General features: G+C 43.3%; 1 protein-coding gene across 2 annotated transcripts in view; it reads right to left on the reverse strand.

Annotated features, from left to right (window-relative positions):
- Positions 1 to 7,617: 7,617 nt before the first annotated feature.
- Positions 7,618 to 18,947, reverse strand: part of OTUD7B (OTU deubiquitinase 7B) — a 70,915-nt gene continuing 59,585 nt past the window's right edge. For both annotated transcript variants that reach the window (XM_048827990.2, XM_048827989.2), the window contains 5 exons: positions 18,763 to 18,890; positions 17,941 to 18,090; positions 16,920 to 17,034; positions 15,007 to 15,091; positions 7,618 to 13,522 (listed from right to left, as the gene is read on the reverse strand). In XM_048827990.2, coding sequence (XP_048683947.1) covers positions 12,194 to 13,522; positions 15,007 to 15,091; positions 16,920 to 17,034; positions 17,941 to 18,090; positions 18,763 to 18,890 — 1,807 coding nt within the window. In that variant the 3' untranslated portion in view covers positions 7,618 to 12,193. The remainder of the gene's footprint in view (positions 13,523 to 15,006; positions 15,092 to 16,919; positions 17,035 to 17,940; positions 18,091 to 18,762; positions 18,891 to 18,947) is intronic.

Below are 18,947 nucleotides of genomic sequence, written 5' to 3' on the forward strand. Positions count from 1 at the left end.
AATATGAGATTGAATGGAATGTTATAGCTATAACTAACTGCTTACTAGGATTCTTTCTGTATTCACAATAAATGTGGTATTTTGCCTTTTTCCCTTTAATAAGATCCTGCTGGTTTTTAATTTATTGGTACAACACAGACCAGCTGTAGATTTAAATCTAGGCCAACAGCTACCAGAAGGGATGCAGTTAGGAGAGATTTTTCCCCTGTAAAAAAAAATCAGCAATGCGGGGGGAATTTCTGGAGATGTTTGTTCTTTCGCACAGGGAGGTGCATTTAGTACCATTACCTCAACAAAAGGTTCTTTCCTGTAGTCAAAGACGGGTAATGGCGTTTAGAGCTCAAGCAGTCAACCGCTTTGCAGAAATTGGGTGCATTGGACCCCAGATTGGTAACGCAAACGGCTTTATTCACCTACCACGAACGTGTCTGCCAGCACAAGACTGAGGCAGATTGAAGCAGAAAGGCCTGGTAGACACCGTTTTTGTCCCAGGATAACTATGTGGGTTAGGTGGTGATTAATTTCACTGATACAGTTATAATGGTACAACTTCACGTGTGGATACAGTTACACTGGCATACAAGCACCTTATAGCCAGATAAGTTATTTCCCTTCCCATATGGAAATAAGCTACACTGGTATAAACCCCTTTATACTGATCTGACTGCATCCACATGAAGGTGGTCGCACTGCTTTAACTGTACCAGTCTAGACCACTGGGACACTAAGTGTTTAGACGAGACCTTACCGCTGGTAGATTGCAAATGGGGAAGTATCTCAGTGATCTTGTTCTTTATGAGCCAAACAGCTGGAACAGAAGACCTCTTGCTTGCAACAGCAAGCTGCCCTTTGCATTTAGGCAGTCAATAAATGCCAAGCCCCATTGTACAGACAAGACACAATTACTCCTCAAGCCCAGCAAGGCATCTGTAGGTTTAAATGCCCAGAGCAGTGGTCTGGGAGCCAGCTCCCTTGAGTCCCAGATGCTGCTCTGGCCACTAGCCCATACCACCCCACCCCTGAGATTTGCAGAGGGACATTTTGTAAGTGCACCAACGCATCTGATACTAAGTTACTGCGACTTTTCAGCTGGCCGAGCCAGGCCCACAGCCAGGGTGATCCATCAGAACATACAAACGTCACTGCACGTATCACAGCGTGAAGAAGCCGGTCAACAGCATCCAGAGTGCAGGGGTCAGTCTAAACTCGAGTAGCAAAATGGCAGTCAAGGCACACAGAGAAGGGAAATTGTATCTGGTCATCTCTGGCTTTGGTAGAGGAGCCATGGCCAGATGGCGTGAAGATGGAATGCAAGCTAGGACAATGAAGGAACAGGTGGAAGGTTTAAGATCGTTTCTCCCTTATCCTAGCTTGCTTTTAGTGTGAAGGTTTTTCCACCAGTATCGACTGCATATATTCCTTTTATTTAGGCTTGTGCTCCCAGATGCCTTGGTATGAGTTTTGACTCTGTTCAAGCATTCAAGCAGCAGGAGATCATTAAAGCCAGGGCAGGGGACTGAAGCAAAGACTCGTTTAAAAAAAAAACCAAAACAAAAAGGAAATTGACAGTCCAATGACTTATGCCAACTATGAAATCTCCAGTCAATTCCAGCCATTCCACTTTTTGTTGAGGGAGAACTTGGATGCTGTCTGAACTTAGCTAAGAATCTGGCACCTTGCGAAAGAGGAATTTCCTCCAGGGTTATAAAGCCAAAGCATTCTTTTCAATCATTTCTACACAAGCTGGAGAAACCCAGCCCTCTCTCACAAGGGTTCAATGCCACGAGTGCAATATGAAGACCGTGGGGGCTTATTCTGCACTTCAGGCTGGAATCTAAGGGAAATTCCCATACCACCACTAATTGGGCTGTAATATTTTAGTCTCTGCTAAATTATCGGTCTCTGTGCCAGGGTAACGCAGCATGGGTTAGTGGCAGGAGGTCAGATTAGATGACCCAGTGGCCAATTCTGGCCTTAAATTCTATAACTCTCAGACCAATTCAGAGAGCGCACAGAGGTACAGGGCGCCCAAGAGCATGTACCAAAAGGCCTGTTTCTGCTCTTATTAAAGTCAGTGGTGAGACTCCCATTGGCTTCAACAGGAGCATGGAATTGCCATACTGCAATGGTTTTCAACGGGGCATGGACACAGCCCTGGGGGGGACACAACACTGCGGGTACGAGGCAGGTACACAACTCATCTAGATATTTGCCTGGTTTTATCACAGGCAACATAAAAAAAGATGAACAAAGTCAGTACAAACTAAAATTTCATACAGATTTGTTTATGCTGCTCTATAGGCTATCCCCTGAAACGTAAGTACAGTATTTATATGCCAATCGATTTATTTTATAATGATACGGTAAAAATGAGAAGGTCAGCACTTTTTCAGTACTAGTGTGCTGTGACGCTTGTGTATTTTTAGGTCTGATTTTGTAAGCAAGTTGTTTTTAAGTGAAGTGAAACTTGGGGTACACAAGACAAATCAGACTCCTGAAAGGGGGACAGGAGTGTGGAAAGGTTGAGAGCCACTGCCACACTACAATAGTCCACTATGGTAGCACCTAGAGGCCCCGACTGAGATCAGGGCCCCGTTGTGCCAGGCGCTGCCCAGACCCACAGATTTTGCCCCCAAAGAACTTAACTAGACAAATAGCTGAAGGGTGGGATACAGATAAAGGATGGGAGGACACAAAGGCAGAGAAGGGGGATGACTCATCCAAGGTCACTCAGCTGGAGAGAGGCAGAACCAGGAATAGAACTCGTGTCCTGCTTCTCAAACCCAGTGCCCTAACCACTAGACCGCACTACATCTAGTCCAGTGTCTGAGTAGCCAACACCAGCTGCTTCAGAGGAAGCTGTAAAACACCTGCAGAAGGCATTTATAGGATAACTTACCCACAAGGAAAGCTTCTTCCTAGCCCCCAATAGATAGCCACTGGCATATGCTCTGACACATGAGGGTTTATTATCCCTTCCAAATATACCCCTACCAGTATATTTACTGTTGTCAATCTGGATATTCTTGTTAGTCATATAAACGTCCAGTCCCGTTTTAAATCCGGTGAAGCTCTTGGCTTCACTGATATCTTGTGGCAAGGAGTTCCACAGTTCCAATGAACTGCACTGAGTAGAAAACTGGAATGTCACTGTTCGGAGTATTGTATCCTAAATTCAGATGCTGAAGTTCAAATAGATTTTACAGTAAGTGTTAAACCCAGATCAGCACAGTGCAAAGTGTAATGAACAAACAAGACAGTATTTATACATGAACACACAACAGATGCTGAATCTCTTTTACAGGGCCTGAATTTCTACAGCTATAATGGTATTATTGTGCGGGGGGTGTTGTTTTTTTAGGCTTACTCAGTTCACAGCTATGGAAAGAAACCATGCTGCGTTCCATAAAATTAATATCATCCAGTCCTCAGAAAAAGGGATCAATTCAGAAGATTATTTTTGCACCAGAGGGTGGGGAGACAGGAAGTGAAGTGATGATAAAAAAATGGTTTGTGCCGTTTGCGATCCTCTCAGCTGTGCTCAAATGTTTGCGTGCGGCCACTCGAAGCAGCTGAAATGCTTGATTTCCATATCACTTTAGCATGTTCCTATTGGGGGAGAATTCACACACACAAGACGCCTAAGTATGTTTCAACATCTCCACTTTCAGGCTTGGAAAATCACGGCCACTCAGCCGCTATAGCAGCCATGCTGTCCTTTCCCGTGCCTGCCCAGAGAGAATCAGTAGCATGGTTTGGGGAGGGTGCACACCAATGTTTGACAGCTGTTTCAGTTTGACACACAGCACGGGCTGGGACTTTTGCCCGTCAAGTCAAGCTAGATGGAGTGTAACTATGGGAAGCAAGGATACCCAGCAATAATCCAGATCCACTATTTGCGGGACTTCCAGCTTTTGGAGGTGAAGTAGAATCCAGAGAGAGAGAAGAGACCATGGAGCTGAGGATGTTTAGTTATGGTCAGATTGAGCTGAAACATCTATGATGCTGTCATGAATACTCACTCTAAGCAGCACAGGGGAGAGTGGCTGGAGATGCACAGAACAGTCAAGGAGACGTTGGGCTGGATGGAAAAAAAAACAACTTTGTGGGCCTCTAGGAGTTTAGTCAGAAGCCAATAATAGCAAGGAGTTCTTGATCATCACACTATGCTCTGGTTGGGTCAGGGAACCAGGACCTCTCTCTGGCCACCTGTGTGACCACCACACGAGCACGTGAGGGCTTCGGAAGAAGTAGCCAACCAGAAGGACAGAGCGGTTAACATGAAGCTCTGACACCACAAAGCGAGAGGATGCAGCTTTGATACATGGCAGGTTTCTGGGGGAGAGACCCATGGCGGAGTCTCTCAGATCCTGGGTCAACTGAAAAGCAGTGTAGATATTCCCGCTTGGGCTGGAACCCACGGCCTGAGACCCCCTCCCCTCCACACCCTTGCTGGATCTCAGAGCCCAGTTTCCAGCGGGAGTGGGACATCTACACTGCTATTTTTAGTCAGCTGGTCTGGGCTCTGAGGCTTGCTGCCACAGGTTTTGATCTGATTTTTTGCAGCATAGATGTACGCTGGGATGCTTAGGAAGTTTGCTTTTGTGTCTGCAAGAGGTCGAGGCCAATCCCTCTCCAGTCTTAAAGATGGGTGAGAAAGTGACCAGTGAGAATAAAAAAAAAAAGTCTAGGGATAAACATCATGGGATAATCCCAAAGTGCTAATCCAGGATGAGTGTTTAAGAGAACAATGGAAAGTGGTGGCTCATTTGATACATCAACTAGAAAGCCAACATACTTTATTCTTTTACTAAACTATTAAGTCATATAATGTAAAACCAATACCAGGTATGGAGGCAAAACAGGAAGTTAGGAGACACTGGCAAATAACGAGAGGTGTGCTGCTAAGCAAATGCATCTAAGCATGCTCCATGCAGGCAACATCAGCATCTGAAAAAGTGGGAGGATTTGGGCAGGAAATCTTGGCATTCCATGAAGACCTTCCATTATTAATGCTCTGTGTTTTTAATTTAACCCAGCTAACAGTGGGCACGATTCTGACTCAGTTAAGCAGATTCCAGCACAATTGTCGACAATCCTCGACAAAGAATAATAAAAACTAAAATAAGATAAAGTGTGGATTTTTCAAACAGTCATCTGAAAGCATTTGCAAAAGAAACTCATGGTAAACCCAAGGCCATTTCCCCTGGTTACTTCTTACGGGCCTGACTCAAAGCCCATTACATTGAGCAGAAATCAACTGATTTCAATGGACTTTGGAACACACAGGACAGAGCCAAAGGAATTAATTTTGCACCCAAGTCAACAAAGCACTTAAGCATTATTTAAAGTTAAGATGCACTTAAGTGCTTTTTTTGACTCAGGGCCTTAAATCTTTCTCTCATCACTAAAGCCATCCCTAGATCTTCGACACTATTTTTTAAAAAAATGGACTCCTTTCCCAGATTTATATGGTTTACTTTTCTGCATTCCTCTCAGTTGGGATGGAGAAGTCCATTTCACCTTCTTGTTCTTGTTGGCGCCTGCGCTGCTGTGGTTAAGCTTCTAACATGTCAGGGGACAGTTTACATTCAAAACCCCTTTTAATTCAAACACCTGCACAGAAGTATTTATGTAGTGGCAATTGGAAGCCTTTCCCCTGGCTTGTTTTTAGTAGAAAAAACAAAATTTGTTACTCAAATAAAGGGAAACCGGAAGTTTAGCACAATCCTATATAGCACTGTCAGCTAGTCCAAAATGTGAGGCTACATTACATACTTACAAAGAGCCAGCAACTGAAGTGAAGAAAATGGGTACAAAAGCAGTGTGGCACAGACTGGTTAAGGTGGAAGTTTGAAAAGGTGCCAAGGGGAAGTGCAAGGACCTGATACACCTCTAAATCCATGTTCACAGAAGTTAGTGCCACGAACGGACATTCAGGAGAAAGAAAAGGAGTACTTGTGGCACCTTAGAGACTCTAAGGTGCCACAAGTACTCCTTTTCTTTTTGCGAATACAGACTAATACGGCTGTTACTCTGAAACCATTCAGGAGAAAATTGCTCTGGGCAAAATTTGTACTCTGGGCACTACACTTTAGGAAAGATGTGGACAAACCGGAGAGAGTCTAAAGCAGAACAAAGATGACAAAAGGATTAGAAAAGGTGACCTCTGAAGAAAAGTTTTAAGACTGGCTCTGTTTAGTCTTGAAGACAGACAACTAAGGGGAGATTCGAAAACAGTCTTCAAATACATTAAGGGCTGTTATGAAGAGGACAGTGATGAATTGTTCTTGTCCTGCCTTCAGTGGACATGGAGAAGTAATGGGCTTAATCTGCAGCAAGGGAGATTCAGGTTAGATATTAGGAAAAACTTTCCAACTCTAAGGGTAGTTAAGCTCTAAATAGGCCTCCAAGGGAGACTGAGAAAACCACACCATTGGAGATTTGTAACAAATTGGACGCATACCTGTTAGGGATGGCCTAAGTTTACTTGTTCCTGCCTCACCGTGGGGGGGGGGGGGGCGACGCGACGCTGGACTTGGCGACCTTGCAAGGTCCCTTCCTGGCCTTCATTTCTCTGATTCTAATATCTACTTAAGAGAATTCACTACAATTCCAGCATGAAAAATTTTGGTTGGAGCTATTGTGGCTAGTTCTCTGAACTCATCTGCTCAATGTGCAGCAACAGTCAAAAAAGCAAATGTTCGGAACCATTAGGAAAGGGATAGATAACCGGACAGGAAAAATCATAATGCCACTACATAATTCTGTGGTGTACACACACCTTGAATACTGTGTGCAGTTCTGGTCACCCAATTCTCTTTTGAGATGGTAACAGGTACAGAGAAGGGCAACAAAAATGATTATGGGGATGGAACAGCTTCCACAGGAGAGATTAAGAAGACTGACTGTTCAGCATAGAAAGGAGATGGCTGAGGGGGGACATGATAGAGGTCTATAAAATCATGAACGGTGTGGGGAAAGTGACTAGGGAAGTGTTATTTACCCTTTCATGTAACACAAGAGCTATGAATCACCCAATGAGATTAATAGGCAGCAGGTTTAAAACAAACAGAAGGAAGTACTACTTCACACAGTCAACCTGTGGAATTCGTTGCAGGGGGATGTTGTGAAGACCAAAAGTGTAACTTGGTTCCAAAAAGAATTAGATAAATGTATTGAGGACAGGTCCATCAATGGCTATTAGCCAAGATGGTCAGAGATTCAACTCCATTCTCCGGGTGTCCCTAAACCTCTGACTGCCAGAAGCTGGGAGTGGATGACAGGGGATGGATCACTTGATAATTGCCCTGTTCCGTTCATTCTCTCTGGTCGCCGTCGGAAGACAATATAGTGAGCTTGATGGACCACGGCTTTCCTTATGTTCTTATGCAAGAGGTTGACAGCCCTCCACACTGTCAGCTTTTTGGGTCAGGAGGACCATCTTTTTTGTTCTGTTCGTAGAGTGCCAAGCACAACTAGGGCTCTCCTGCAATACCAATAAATAATCACACACAGGCCGGTTGGTTTGTGTAGCTGCAAAGTTGTATCCCTTAGATCTGGTTTTAGCAATCCAAGAAAGAAGCAGACAAAACAGCCACAGCTGCTTCTCAGTGGTTATTAGTTGAACTTTTCTTTTTATTGGTCAGTGAAATCTATGGTAGCATAAATGAAAGTATACCATGTAATAAGACTGATTACAAAGCGCCATCTAGTGTTCATTACAGCAGTGCATTTAAACTAGAGTAAAAAGTTGCCAACCCAATATTTAAATTAAATTAAAAAAAAAGTTTATCAATAAGCAATTGAAGAATTAATTCAGGTCACTTCTTTTATGACTAATGAAAACCAGGCTATGTGCTAAACCTTTCTATGGAGATTCTCCGGGCCTGCAACCTTTCTATGGAGATTCTCCGGGCCTGCTAGTCACATCCATGGCTCTAAAAACTGGTCTTTAAAATCAAATGATGCCGCAGATCTTGTAGAATTAAAGTCTAGCCGGTGAAATACTAGAACGACATATCCTACGGTGCCTTCCCTGCAACAGAGCTGGAGTGTAAAACAAAGGTGTAGGGCAGTTGAAATGCTCTTTAAATGGTTCATTAAATATTTTAACCTATAAAAAAGCCGCTAGTGTCTCTCAGGAGCCAGGGCAGTGCAGAATAAGAGGCTGCCCGGGGCTATCCAGGTCCCAACGGCAAGCAACGTTTCTTCCAACTGCACCCCTAAGTGCACTTGTTTTAAGACCAAATCAAATGGCATCCTGCCCTTTTTCCGTCTCTTATGCAAGTCCTCCAGGAGCCTGTTCTGCCTCTGGTGCGTGCGCATCGTCCCCACTAGTCTCCGTGGGAATCCCGCCAGGCCAGCAGACACAGAAAAGCCCCCTCCTGTTTGGTTCTTGGAAGAGCGGAGTGTTTGGTGCTCGTTTTAAAACAAAGGTGCTTTGGAGTCCACACTGCTACTCTTCCTTCCTCCCGCCCTCCCAACCCACTCCCATCCCCTTTAAAAAAAATAAAGTACCGTAAAATACTCAGCCCCACCACAGGAAGATTAATGCTGTGTGGGCAATCGATTCAGTATGTTTATGCAAAGGAAAACTGACGGTTAATACTGTCTTTCAATAAATATAAAATGTATATTTAATCATCCCTTTTTAAAAGACACACACACACACACACACACAACACTCACTATAAGGAAACATAAATGACCTGAAAAAATCCTAGCAGCTCTACAGAAATTCAATAGATACCTCTCTAGTCAATTCATTATGACATATTAAGGCGGGAAAGCTTTGGAATCAGTTATGCTCAGGGTAATAGTTGAAACTCTGTAGTTTATAGAAAAAATACTCTTCAAATTTTTTTTTTTATTGGAAACTTAACTTTGTTTGAAGTTCAAATTTTTCTTTTTTGATTAAAAAAAGCTATGAACTATACCTAAACTGCAATAAAAAAAATGGCAGACAAGCAAATGCCAGAAACTGACCGCAAGGGTAAGATCCTACAGAAACCTCTGTCTAATAACGGACGACACACAAGCAGCAGCGCCTGCTGTCAGGGCCCCATCCTGCAGTCTCAGCTCCCAGGGTAGTTAAGGGGAGCTCTTCTTGTGCAAAAATTGCAGAGCTGGGTTTAATGGGAGAACAAATGTTTGAGGAAACTTGCCCTTTACCTGCTAAACTTCCACTATCTCTTTGCCAAACTACTGAGCAATCAGATCCTGGCATATGAGAGTCTGACTTTGTGTGTTTCTCTTTCACGCTTTCAGACTCCTATCCACTATGTACAGGTTTACATTCACACCACAGTACAGCAAGCTGGGTTCAAACAGTCTTCGGAGAGAGAGGACAATACAGTCAAACTTCATTAATAAGAATATACTGTCAGTGAATGCTGCCACTGGAGAATTAAAGCACCCAGCTAAGCTGTTTTTAAAGAGCAGTGAATCTTTGTAGCAAAAACTCAAGAGATTTCAAATTAATTCCTTTTAGAAGAGTGAATTGATTCAGTGTTTGTAACTCGCATCTTCCTAGCTAGTCTATTATTTTTAACTAGTATTGCGTGTGTGGATGTCAGCTTACAAAATAAGTGAAGCTGCCCTGAAACCGGTTGGTTAATTTCAATTTACTCTGTACGGCTAAGATTTTCTGAAGCAACTAGTGGTTTTGGATCTCAAGTCTTGGGGGCCCAACTTCAGATACCTTAGAGGGGTCTGACTGAGAACGTGCTTCTGAGAACAAGGCCTTGGCTGGGTGCCCAAAAATCACTAGGCACTTCTGAAAAACCTTGGCTTACATCACCCTCATGAAGCATGCTGCAGACTCATTTACCTGACAGCAGGGAGAACAGACATTGTTCCTTCATCAGTTTGGTCTGGATGGAACAATGCTGATAACATACAGGAATCAGCCCAGAACGGGAGGCGGATACCCTTATAGAAAAGGAAATAAGACCGAAGGCTGATGTTTTATCAGCATAGCAAATGTGGAGCTGCTGTTTTGGTTCCTGGGAAAGAAAAACGCAGCCAGGAAACAAACACAAACTAAACACCTGGGGCATTATTCTGTTACACTCAGGCTCGGATCTACCACTCTGGCAGTGTAAAGTGGTATCTGTCAATTATAGTTACCCTACTTGTGGGGCCCTTTATACTGCCACAGCTGTGTACAGGGGCTTCTGATTGTCTAAACACAAAGCAGTACCAGTTTAATTAAAGGTGTGATTTAAAATCAATTTAGTGAAGCCAGTGGAAGAGGCCGAGTGGACACTCATGTCACTAGTCACCTGGCTTCTAGCTTCAGTCAATTAGAAGTTTAAGCTAAACAGAAATAAGGCATTCCAGCCAAAATAATATCCACAGGGGGTTAGTACCATTTTAAATAAAGCCTTATCTACGCAAGAAAGTTACACTGGTTTAACAAATCAGTTAAGTTACGCCAGTGCAAACTCCTGTGTGGACACTTCTTTTGGTTTAAGAGCAGCTTCTTTTGGTTTAGCATAAGCTGATTCCTAATGGGAAAAGAGTCCGTCCATTTTAAAGCACACCTTTAGTTAAACTGGTACAACTTTTCCCTGTAGACAAGGCATCAGTCATTTAAAAACACACTTACATTAAACTGGTGCAACTTGCATGTTCAGACACAACCTGGGTGTAAAAGAGAATAAGGCCCGAAGGTCATTTTCCAGTATAAGTATACTTTCACCTTCTTTGCTGATCCTTCCCTCCCCCAAGTTAAGGACAATGGGCAGACTTAAAATGGAAAATTGCATAGTTATGCCTTCTTAAATCAAAAAGGGAACGTTGTAAAGCTTTTAATTTATCATTACAATTCAAATTTTATTTCAAATGTTCATCCCTGCTCTGTACAAGACTGGAATGAGGACAGCTCCAGTTTGGGCTCTATCTTTACAAATGTCTGTGCAAACACTGCAGTGCCAAAGTTCTGCCCGCCCGCAAAATAACATGTGGACATAAAGGTCCCGTCCACGCTAATGCTGCAGGGGACTCAGGGAGGGTAGGGAGGGAAAGTTGTGGACCACGTAATAAAAGTGTGTTTAAAATTATGTAATAGCTATGCTGTACTTATTACAGTTCCTTTAGCCCTGTTATCAAAAAAAATATCTATTACCCATTGTTCAAATGTCAGCTATGGCTCAACAAAACAGAGCCAAATTAACGCTATTCAGCACAACAGAGGTAGTATGGAAATAACTTGCTCAAGTAGAAAAATCAAGTTAGAGAGAAAGAGTGTGCGTGTGTGTAAAAATAGCAGCAAACTGGTATAGATTTAGCTTCCAGTGCTGCAGGGTGCTTGATACATCCTTTCCACTTCTACTTCTCCACACTGATGGTTATTGCTGGGTGGAGACATCGACTTCATTTTCACATTGATTCTTACTAAGTAGGTTTGACTGTATCCCTAACAGAATCATTTTGCACAGTACTTCTTTAAGAAAATGCAAACACTCGGTATTGCAGCCCTCCCACCCCCACAAAAAGTTTAAAAATAAAATTTAAAAAATATAGTCAAGCCCATCTAAAGGGTAGAGTCCTGAGCCTGCTGCTAAGAGGCACGCTCAGAAGACATAGGATGGAGATGGATCTGGAGGTGAGGGCCCCCTTCAGAGCCACTACACTGAAACCATCCAGTTCCAACTTTAAATTCTTTTCAGTACCAGCAAAGAATAAAAACAATGTTAAAATCTCTTCTTAAAAAGGTCCACGATATTTAAACTAAAATTGCTGGGCTGTTTTGCTAACTCCTCTGAAAAGCTATTTTAAATTAGTTTAAGTTGGAATCCAACTAAAAGGACACAGTCACAGTATTCTCCACATGCCTTCACTTAAAGCTTTGGTCTTGTTGATTTGATCATTTTAAGAACCTGGTGTCTTATTCCCTGCTTCACCATGTGCTCTGACCCAAGCATGCCTCCTCCAGGGGCTTGCTAATCTTAGTCACCCTTTGCCAGAAGAAAGCTGTGATAGCATCCCCCTCTCTCCTGGAAGGAAAGGTTTGTTCCCCCCGCTCCGTTTAAATGGATCACCACTAGAACACTGGAGTGGGATCACATTTGTTACCCCAGCCAGCCGTCCCCACCCTCCTATGAAGAGGGAGAGAGGAGCATGGAAAATAATTATTATTGCATTCCCCATACTTCATGGGTCCAGATGGCAGCGCTAGCCAGACTCTTTAGAACCTGTGTATTAGTGCTTCTCGTTCCCTCTCTTTGCGTTTCAGCTCCTCTTTGTAACAGCAGGAGCAGAAATTCCCAGTTTCCGGATGCCCGTAAAAACTGCAGGTCGGCTGCTTGCATTTGGTCTGCTGAACGTTATAAAGTATTCGGCTTTTGCTTTTGTCCCCGCATGCTCCCTTCTGCAAGCTGTCCTGCTCTAGGGGGTCCCTGCAGCCGTTGCTGTGGGGGGCCATGCAGGCAGGGCCGTCGCACTCGACGGGGTAATTTGGGGGTACATCCATCTCTGTTGGGGAGAGCCGTCCCAGGTGGGAAGGGCTAGTTTGGTACGGGTGAGGCCGCCCCTGAGTGCAATGTCTGGGTAAGGTAGCATAGGGAGGAAGGCTGCTGCAGGACCCACCTGCTACCTGCCTCCTGGTATCTTGATAGCTGGGGGGATGTGCGCCTTCTACACAGTTGACCACAGCGGGCCGGGGAATGGTAAAGACCCCCGAGTAGCTGGAAGGAAAAGCTGTCATTTTAGCTCCTATGACATGCTCCGAGGTCTGGCTGCTATAACTAGGAGGCAACTGGGGGTAGGATGGATTCAGTAGCACATCCTCACTTTTGTGAAGATTAGCCTCCGGTTCCAGCTTCTTGGCGGCAGTACCGCCGTTTGCAAAGGCCTTCTTCTCTACCTCCTTTTGCTTCTGCTCAGCCAAGAAGCGCTCCTCGGCATCAGAAAGGTACCTCTGGATCATCTCTTCCTGGTACTGGTGCCGGTTGCTGGTCTTGAGGTGGCCAGCGAAGATAAACTTCCGCTCACCCTGCATGGCTGCTCGCAGGATGCTTAGGCTAAGTTTCACGTCGTTGCTGTATTTATAGGGATCCGACTGCTTCTCGGTGCTCACTTGGCCTGGGCAGGTCTTCTCAGCAGAGGCCGACAAATCCCCTTGGGAAGTTTCTTCTTTGCTGCCTTTCCTCGCCTTTAAGGATCCTTTCTTCTTCTTCTCCAAGGTTTCCCCCTGCCCATTGCTCACTCCTCCTTTGACAGTTTTACTGTGCATCAAGCCACCCATGTTCTTTTTTAGCTTACTTCCCAAAGTCTTGCCAAAGCTGCCCAGCTTATTAGCAACCGAGTCGGCCCGTTTCTTCTCTTTCTCCTTGTCTTTGTCCTTCTCTCGGTCTCTCTTCGGCTTCTCTTTCTCCTTGTCCTTGCTGCTCTTACTGCCACTGTTGCTGGCGGTGCTACTGCAGACAGATTCCTTGTCTGACTCCCCGGATTCCGCAGCTGAGCGGGCATCATCTCCGGCGGAAGCAGTAGGGGATTCTGGCTGGGCTAGAGGGGCCTAAGGAGAAAGAAAGCATCCATCAGAGAATGTCAATTAGTTCAGCAGTTGCAGTCTTCTGGCCAAATTCTGAGTGGATGCAGCACAGGTGCTCACTAGAAAGGCCTGAACATGCACCAGGGAGAGCCTTTTCCACACCAATGCTGGCTCTCCCAAAAGCCGCGGACAGGCTACTCCGTGACAGGAGCTGCAGAGGAACACGCTGAGCCACAAGGCTGCACTTACATCACTGTGTACTCCATAGCACGCCCCCACTCGGTTAAAATACATCCCTAAAAATACATTGACGCAGACGCATCAACTTAGTGCAAGATTTAAATGGGGGAAAGCAAGACCTTAACCAGGGATGTGCTCTACTAGGGCGACCTATCCCCTTCTGGCCAGCTACAAAAGCTATTCTGGATGCATTCTGGAAACAGCCCTTATAAGGTCACCACGAAGGACAAATGCAGGAATGTATGTAGCCCACCTAATAAAACAACCCAGGAGCATAGTGGGGTGGTTCTTTATAGTGTGTTTGTATGGGATACAGGAGCAGCCGTTTGGATTCTGGAAGTAGTAACCACAATCAAGAAGACACCACAATAAAATGGTAGCTATTGCTCAAGCTCAGAGCTGCAGCCCATTTCACTAGGGGGCACTATACCCCCATAGTTCACTAATGTAATTTACTTGTCATGACCTGGGGCACATCATGGCAGGCGAGGATTTAGAGAGGATATAGGTTCACAAGTATTGTGGACAATCTGGGGGTGGGGTGGGGGGGGGGGACAGGAATGGTGGGGGGGACAGAAGGAGAACTGTTACTTTTAAATGCAGTCATTTGAGCTTTTTCCTTACACATCACACCTTGGCAGCACCTTGTTCTTGGAAATGATCCAAGCTTGAAATTTAACAATTCACACGGAATTTGGAGGAGTCATTCCAGGTCCTGAATTATACCAACCCCACAACTTCCTTTAAAAATATATATATATATTTATGAACCTGGAAGAGTCTAAGCCATGTTTTCACTGTTAATGCAGCTACCATGACTTGGCGATATGACAGCATAGGGATTTCGGGAGCATGCTGAAGTATTCAGAACCCTACATATGACCCCTTAAGGTTTAAGGCCCTGAAGTTATAGCTGAATCACCTTAATATCTTGATTCACTTTCTGGTGGCTGTAAAGCAAGTGTCCAGACCCCGCAGCGTACAGAACATCCCAGGTGGTGTAGTGCAGTAAGTTGAACTGGCGGCTCTGTGTATTTTGAGCTTTAACATTTAATGTAAACTGTTACTAAAGTGTGCACAGAATCTAAGAGGTACATCTGAATGGCATTTCTCTGCTCTTTCTGATCAAATCAATGACATCCAGGCCTTCTAATGGCAGGTTAAAGAAATGTACAAGAATGAAAGCAAAAGTCCACCCCCCGTCTAGTCCTCTGTGGGAAGGAAGCATCACTGTGTTCAAAGGAATAAAATATTTCCTGTTTCTTTACCTGCATTTCACACGGCAAGGTGATCCACTTAACATTCATGTAACTGTGCAGCAAATGTAGTTTTGCTTCCAATGATAATGTCACACTAAAAAAAAAAAAAAAAAGATATGAAACAAAGTACCGATCCAGGATCTTTTTAGTAACTGCGGTTCTATTTTCCATACATGGAGATTTAATTACACTTTAATTGCCTTTTTCTTCTATTAAAAATTGCTTGCTAATTTTTATAATGTAATAACTGGATCAAAAGATACCTTGGAGTGATACCTGGACTTTTTTATATGAATTTCCTCCTTATACGACTAGCATTTATGTAAAAAGTTAATGGGACAAATCAGCTTCATTTAAGCCCCATATTCAGGATTTGTGTAAAAGGAATTTCTGAAAAACACTTCTGTTCACACTAGTGTTGTAAAAGTTATTTCACTTAAGTTTTTAAATTCAGATTCTTCTGCAGGTCCGGAAACTTGGACAAAACAAGTGCATGAGAACCAGAAAGGAAAACTGACCACACACTAAAAACTTTATTTTTATCAGCAGTTTTATCAACGAAACAAGGCAGCAATTTTCTCATCTCTTTAAAGATAAATGTATCTTTAGAAATTTACATTTTTCTGATTTTACATAAACAAATTCTACATATTCTTTTCATAAAAGAAAATAGTTGAATATTGGCCACAATGATCTCAGTTAACTGAAGCTGAAAAAATGAAGTGGTCACATACATTTGCTGCATATGGATTTCTATCTTGTCAGTGTCCCTTTAAGAGGTAGCAGCAATACAAGAGAAAACAGAGCATCATCCAGCATTCTAACTCAACCTTAGTAGCACGCAGACATATCATGGCTCTGTTCCTGCCTACACAGAAAGGGGAGTTATGCTGTTCTTTGGCATACCAGGAGATAAATTCCTATGAAATTAACAAACCACCTAAGAGATTCTGAGGAAGCAGGGATTAGGTTACAGCAAACATGCACATGCAAAGTCAAAGAACAAATACATCATGTCTTCAATTATTCAGGAGAGCTCTATCTTTTAACTGGCTGAAGTTTATGAGACTGTAACATGTAAGACACTTGACCACACTTAAAGGGTCTTAAAGAGCAAAGGTTAGTTAATTTTGTCCAGTAGAGGGCCCTTTAAAAATAAACCCATTTGAAGTTCTGGAACTGAATAAAATAAGGCTTATTTAACCCTGTGCAAGAATAGACAAAAGACTGAGCTGTAGAAAGTTAACTAGTGCCATTGAGTTTTCTGTAAGCTTCCAAGGGCCTCAATGAGATTTAGTAGCAGAAACGGTTTTGTACTGTAATTATGTAAAATTAAATGACTGCATGTGAAATGTGGCCAAATTCAAAAATATTTCTCTGTATTAATTTGGCATACAGGATTATTTTTGTAATAATGTTAAAAGGCCAGTCATTTGTACATGATGTGCACTTATTCCTGAAGCAGGTATCACAGAAAAAAATCTAAATACAGCTGGTTGGGAAATAAGCGTTTCCCTCCACAAAAATATGACTGATTTCATCAAAAGCCATTTTTTCACAAAAATGTCTATTTGGTCAAAAAGCAACTGGCCCTTGAAAATACACTGCTAAAAAGTTTTCTACCTGCTCTAGATTGATAACTTTAGAGAGGTTACTTGTTCCATATAATATAGTACATACATAAACCTGCACCTACCTTAAGTACTTTGATCTTAAATACTTCTGCCCATACAGTCCTACGGCCTTACAATAATTGACAGCATTTGAAAAAAAGGGCTACTACATCTCTATTGATGATTTTCACACACCAAGCACAAGTTTGAAACAAGATGCTAATAATTAAAATTTAAGTTATTAGCTAGGGGATACTAAGCGACAGAGCAGCTGGAATCAGGGAGTTTAACTTCCAGCTGAGAACTCACCTTGCTAGTTTGACATTATCAGTGTCATCTCTGTCCCACTCCCATTCTTTCCCAGGATCCACAGCGAAGTGCACGGGAAGCAGTTTGTGTTCAGAGTCAGTCAGAGGGATCACTGCTGCAATGGAAAGAGGAATAACACAGCTTGTGTAGGGCCTGGGCAACAAGGTGGAAGTGGACAGAGGTAATGGGGAGCGGAAATGGCAAATCACAGTTTACTATTTCTACAGGGCATCATTTTCTTTGGAAAGTGAATAGAGTGTTAGTGAAAAGCTCTGGAGGGTGAAGCCAAATGTTTATCTACAGAGTAGGTACAGCATGGGCAAATTAAGCTTCCTTCATATCACCAAGCGCTCCAGTTGTCGAAACCCTATCCTGGGAGCGTCACCCTTAGCAGTCAGAGTGATTCAGTGTCTCTCTGGCTCAGCCTTTGACTTACACTACTGAGGAGGGTGTCAATTTTGAGGGTGGCTTGTGTAATGCCAAAACATGCCCACAGTCTGGGACCTGCAGCGTCTCTTAGACTGGCAGCCTTATTGCTCATAACTTAAAGTCACCAGTCTTGTTCTATAAATAGAGATTCTGTTTTTCAGGGTTTATAATTTAATTTGGGGATGGTGGGGGTGTGTTTTAAGCAATTTTTGAGTTCTATATGTAGATGTCTAAAAATTATTTTTTCCCCAGGGCTCTCTTTGTATATACTGTACTGAGTAATCTGTTTGCAGCATTCCTTAGTGTGCTTTAACGTAGTACTGCTTCAAACAGTACCCCACTAAAAACACACGAGGGAACCTTTAACGCGCACCAGCAGGGTCTACATGGACCAATTAACACGCAATACAGTAGTGCTCTTTAGAAATCACCCCCACCCCATAGTCCACATGACTGTTCCATGAAGACAAGCCTTTTGACACACCCAACCATTTCCGGAGTTTTTCTTGTGTCTACTGGATTAAAAAAAGACTTTTTTTGTATTGGGGGCATTAATTGGTGAAAACCAAAAATCAGAAGCCCTATAAGGTACCTTGATCTTTTATGGGTTCCTTCTGCTCCATGGATACTAGTGCAGAAAAATGGGCTTGATCATACGCCAGTACCAAAGGAGAACGATGACATTTGTTGGCTGGAACCTCCAGGGGCAGATAGATGCCTCCGAACGGTATAGGAGCAAATGCTGAAAAGAATGTATAGTGCGTTATTTTTCAGAATAGGTTATTAAGAACCATTTGTATTGAAACCTCTGACAGACTGAGCCAGCTTGTTTCACCTTCACCTTAGGTCCGTCCTATCTAAATTATTTTATCGGGGAGGAGGTAACAGATACCACCACATTAGAAAGGATAAAAAACAATCAGAGGTGCACAGTTGCGGAATTAAATCTATCTACACACCCTTCTTTTCTTCTCCACAAATACCCAAAACTTACACACACAAGATCAGTAATTGATTCATCTTTTCTGACAGGAAATGAAAAAGTCTGCTAGTGGAAAATTATGTTCATGGGGAGTGGAATTTCCCTTCTGCACATGAGTACATGGGGGCAAATTTGGAAAAAAACATCACGTACATGCTGTCTCAATGCCTTTGAGACCTCATATTATAAGGTGTTCAGTGGTATGCCTTAGAGCTTCCATCGGAACCAAGCTGGTTCACTGCAGCAGCTCTGCATAAACCAGAGCCAGTGCAATGCATCTTTTCTCCTTGTCAATTTAGAGGCAAAAAAAGCCCCTGTGGAACTGAGTGAAGGGCGGAAGGAAGCATTCCACTAAATTGCACCACATACATTTGAATAAATAAAAGCAGCCTGGCAGTGGAGCGAAGGGGACTGCAGACCTGTGGGACTTACCTTCTCCTCCAGAGTCTCGCAGCATAGTGTCTGCCACTACTACAATAGGCCTCTTCAGCACATGGGCAAGAACAAAGACGTGGAACTCCTCCAGGCTCTCGTACACTGGCTCTTCAGAGCTGTCAACACTTTGGAAATAATGGAGAAATGTGATCAGCCCTTCACCTCTTGCACCTTTAAATTAC

The sequence above is a fragment of the Caretta caretta genome, chromosome 24 (assembly GCF_965140235.1).
Source record: "Caretta caretta isolate rCarCar2 chromosome 24, rCarCar1.hap1, whole genome shotgun sequence".
Classification (NCBI taxonomy): domain Eukaryota; kingdom Metazoa; phylum Chordata; order Testudines; family Cheloniidae; genus Caretta; species Caretta caretta.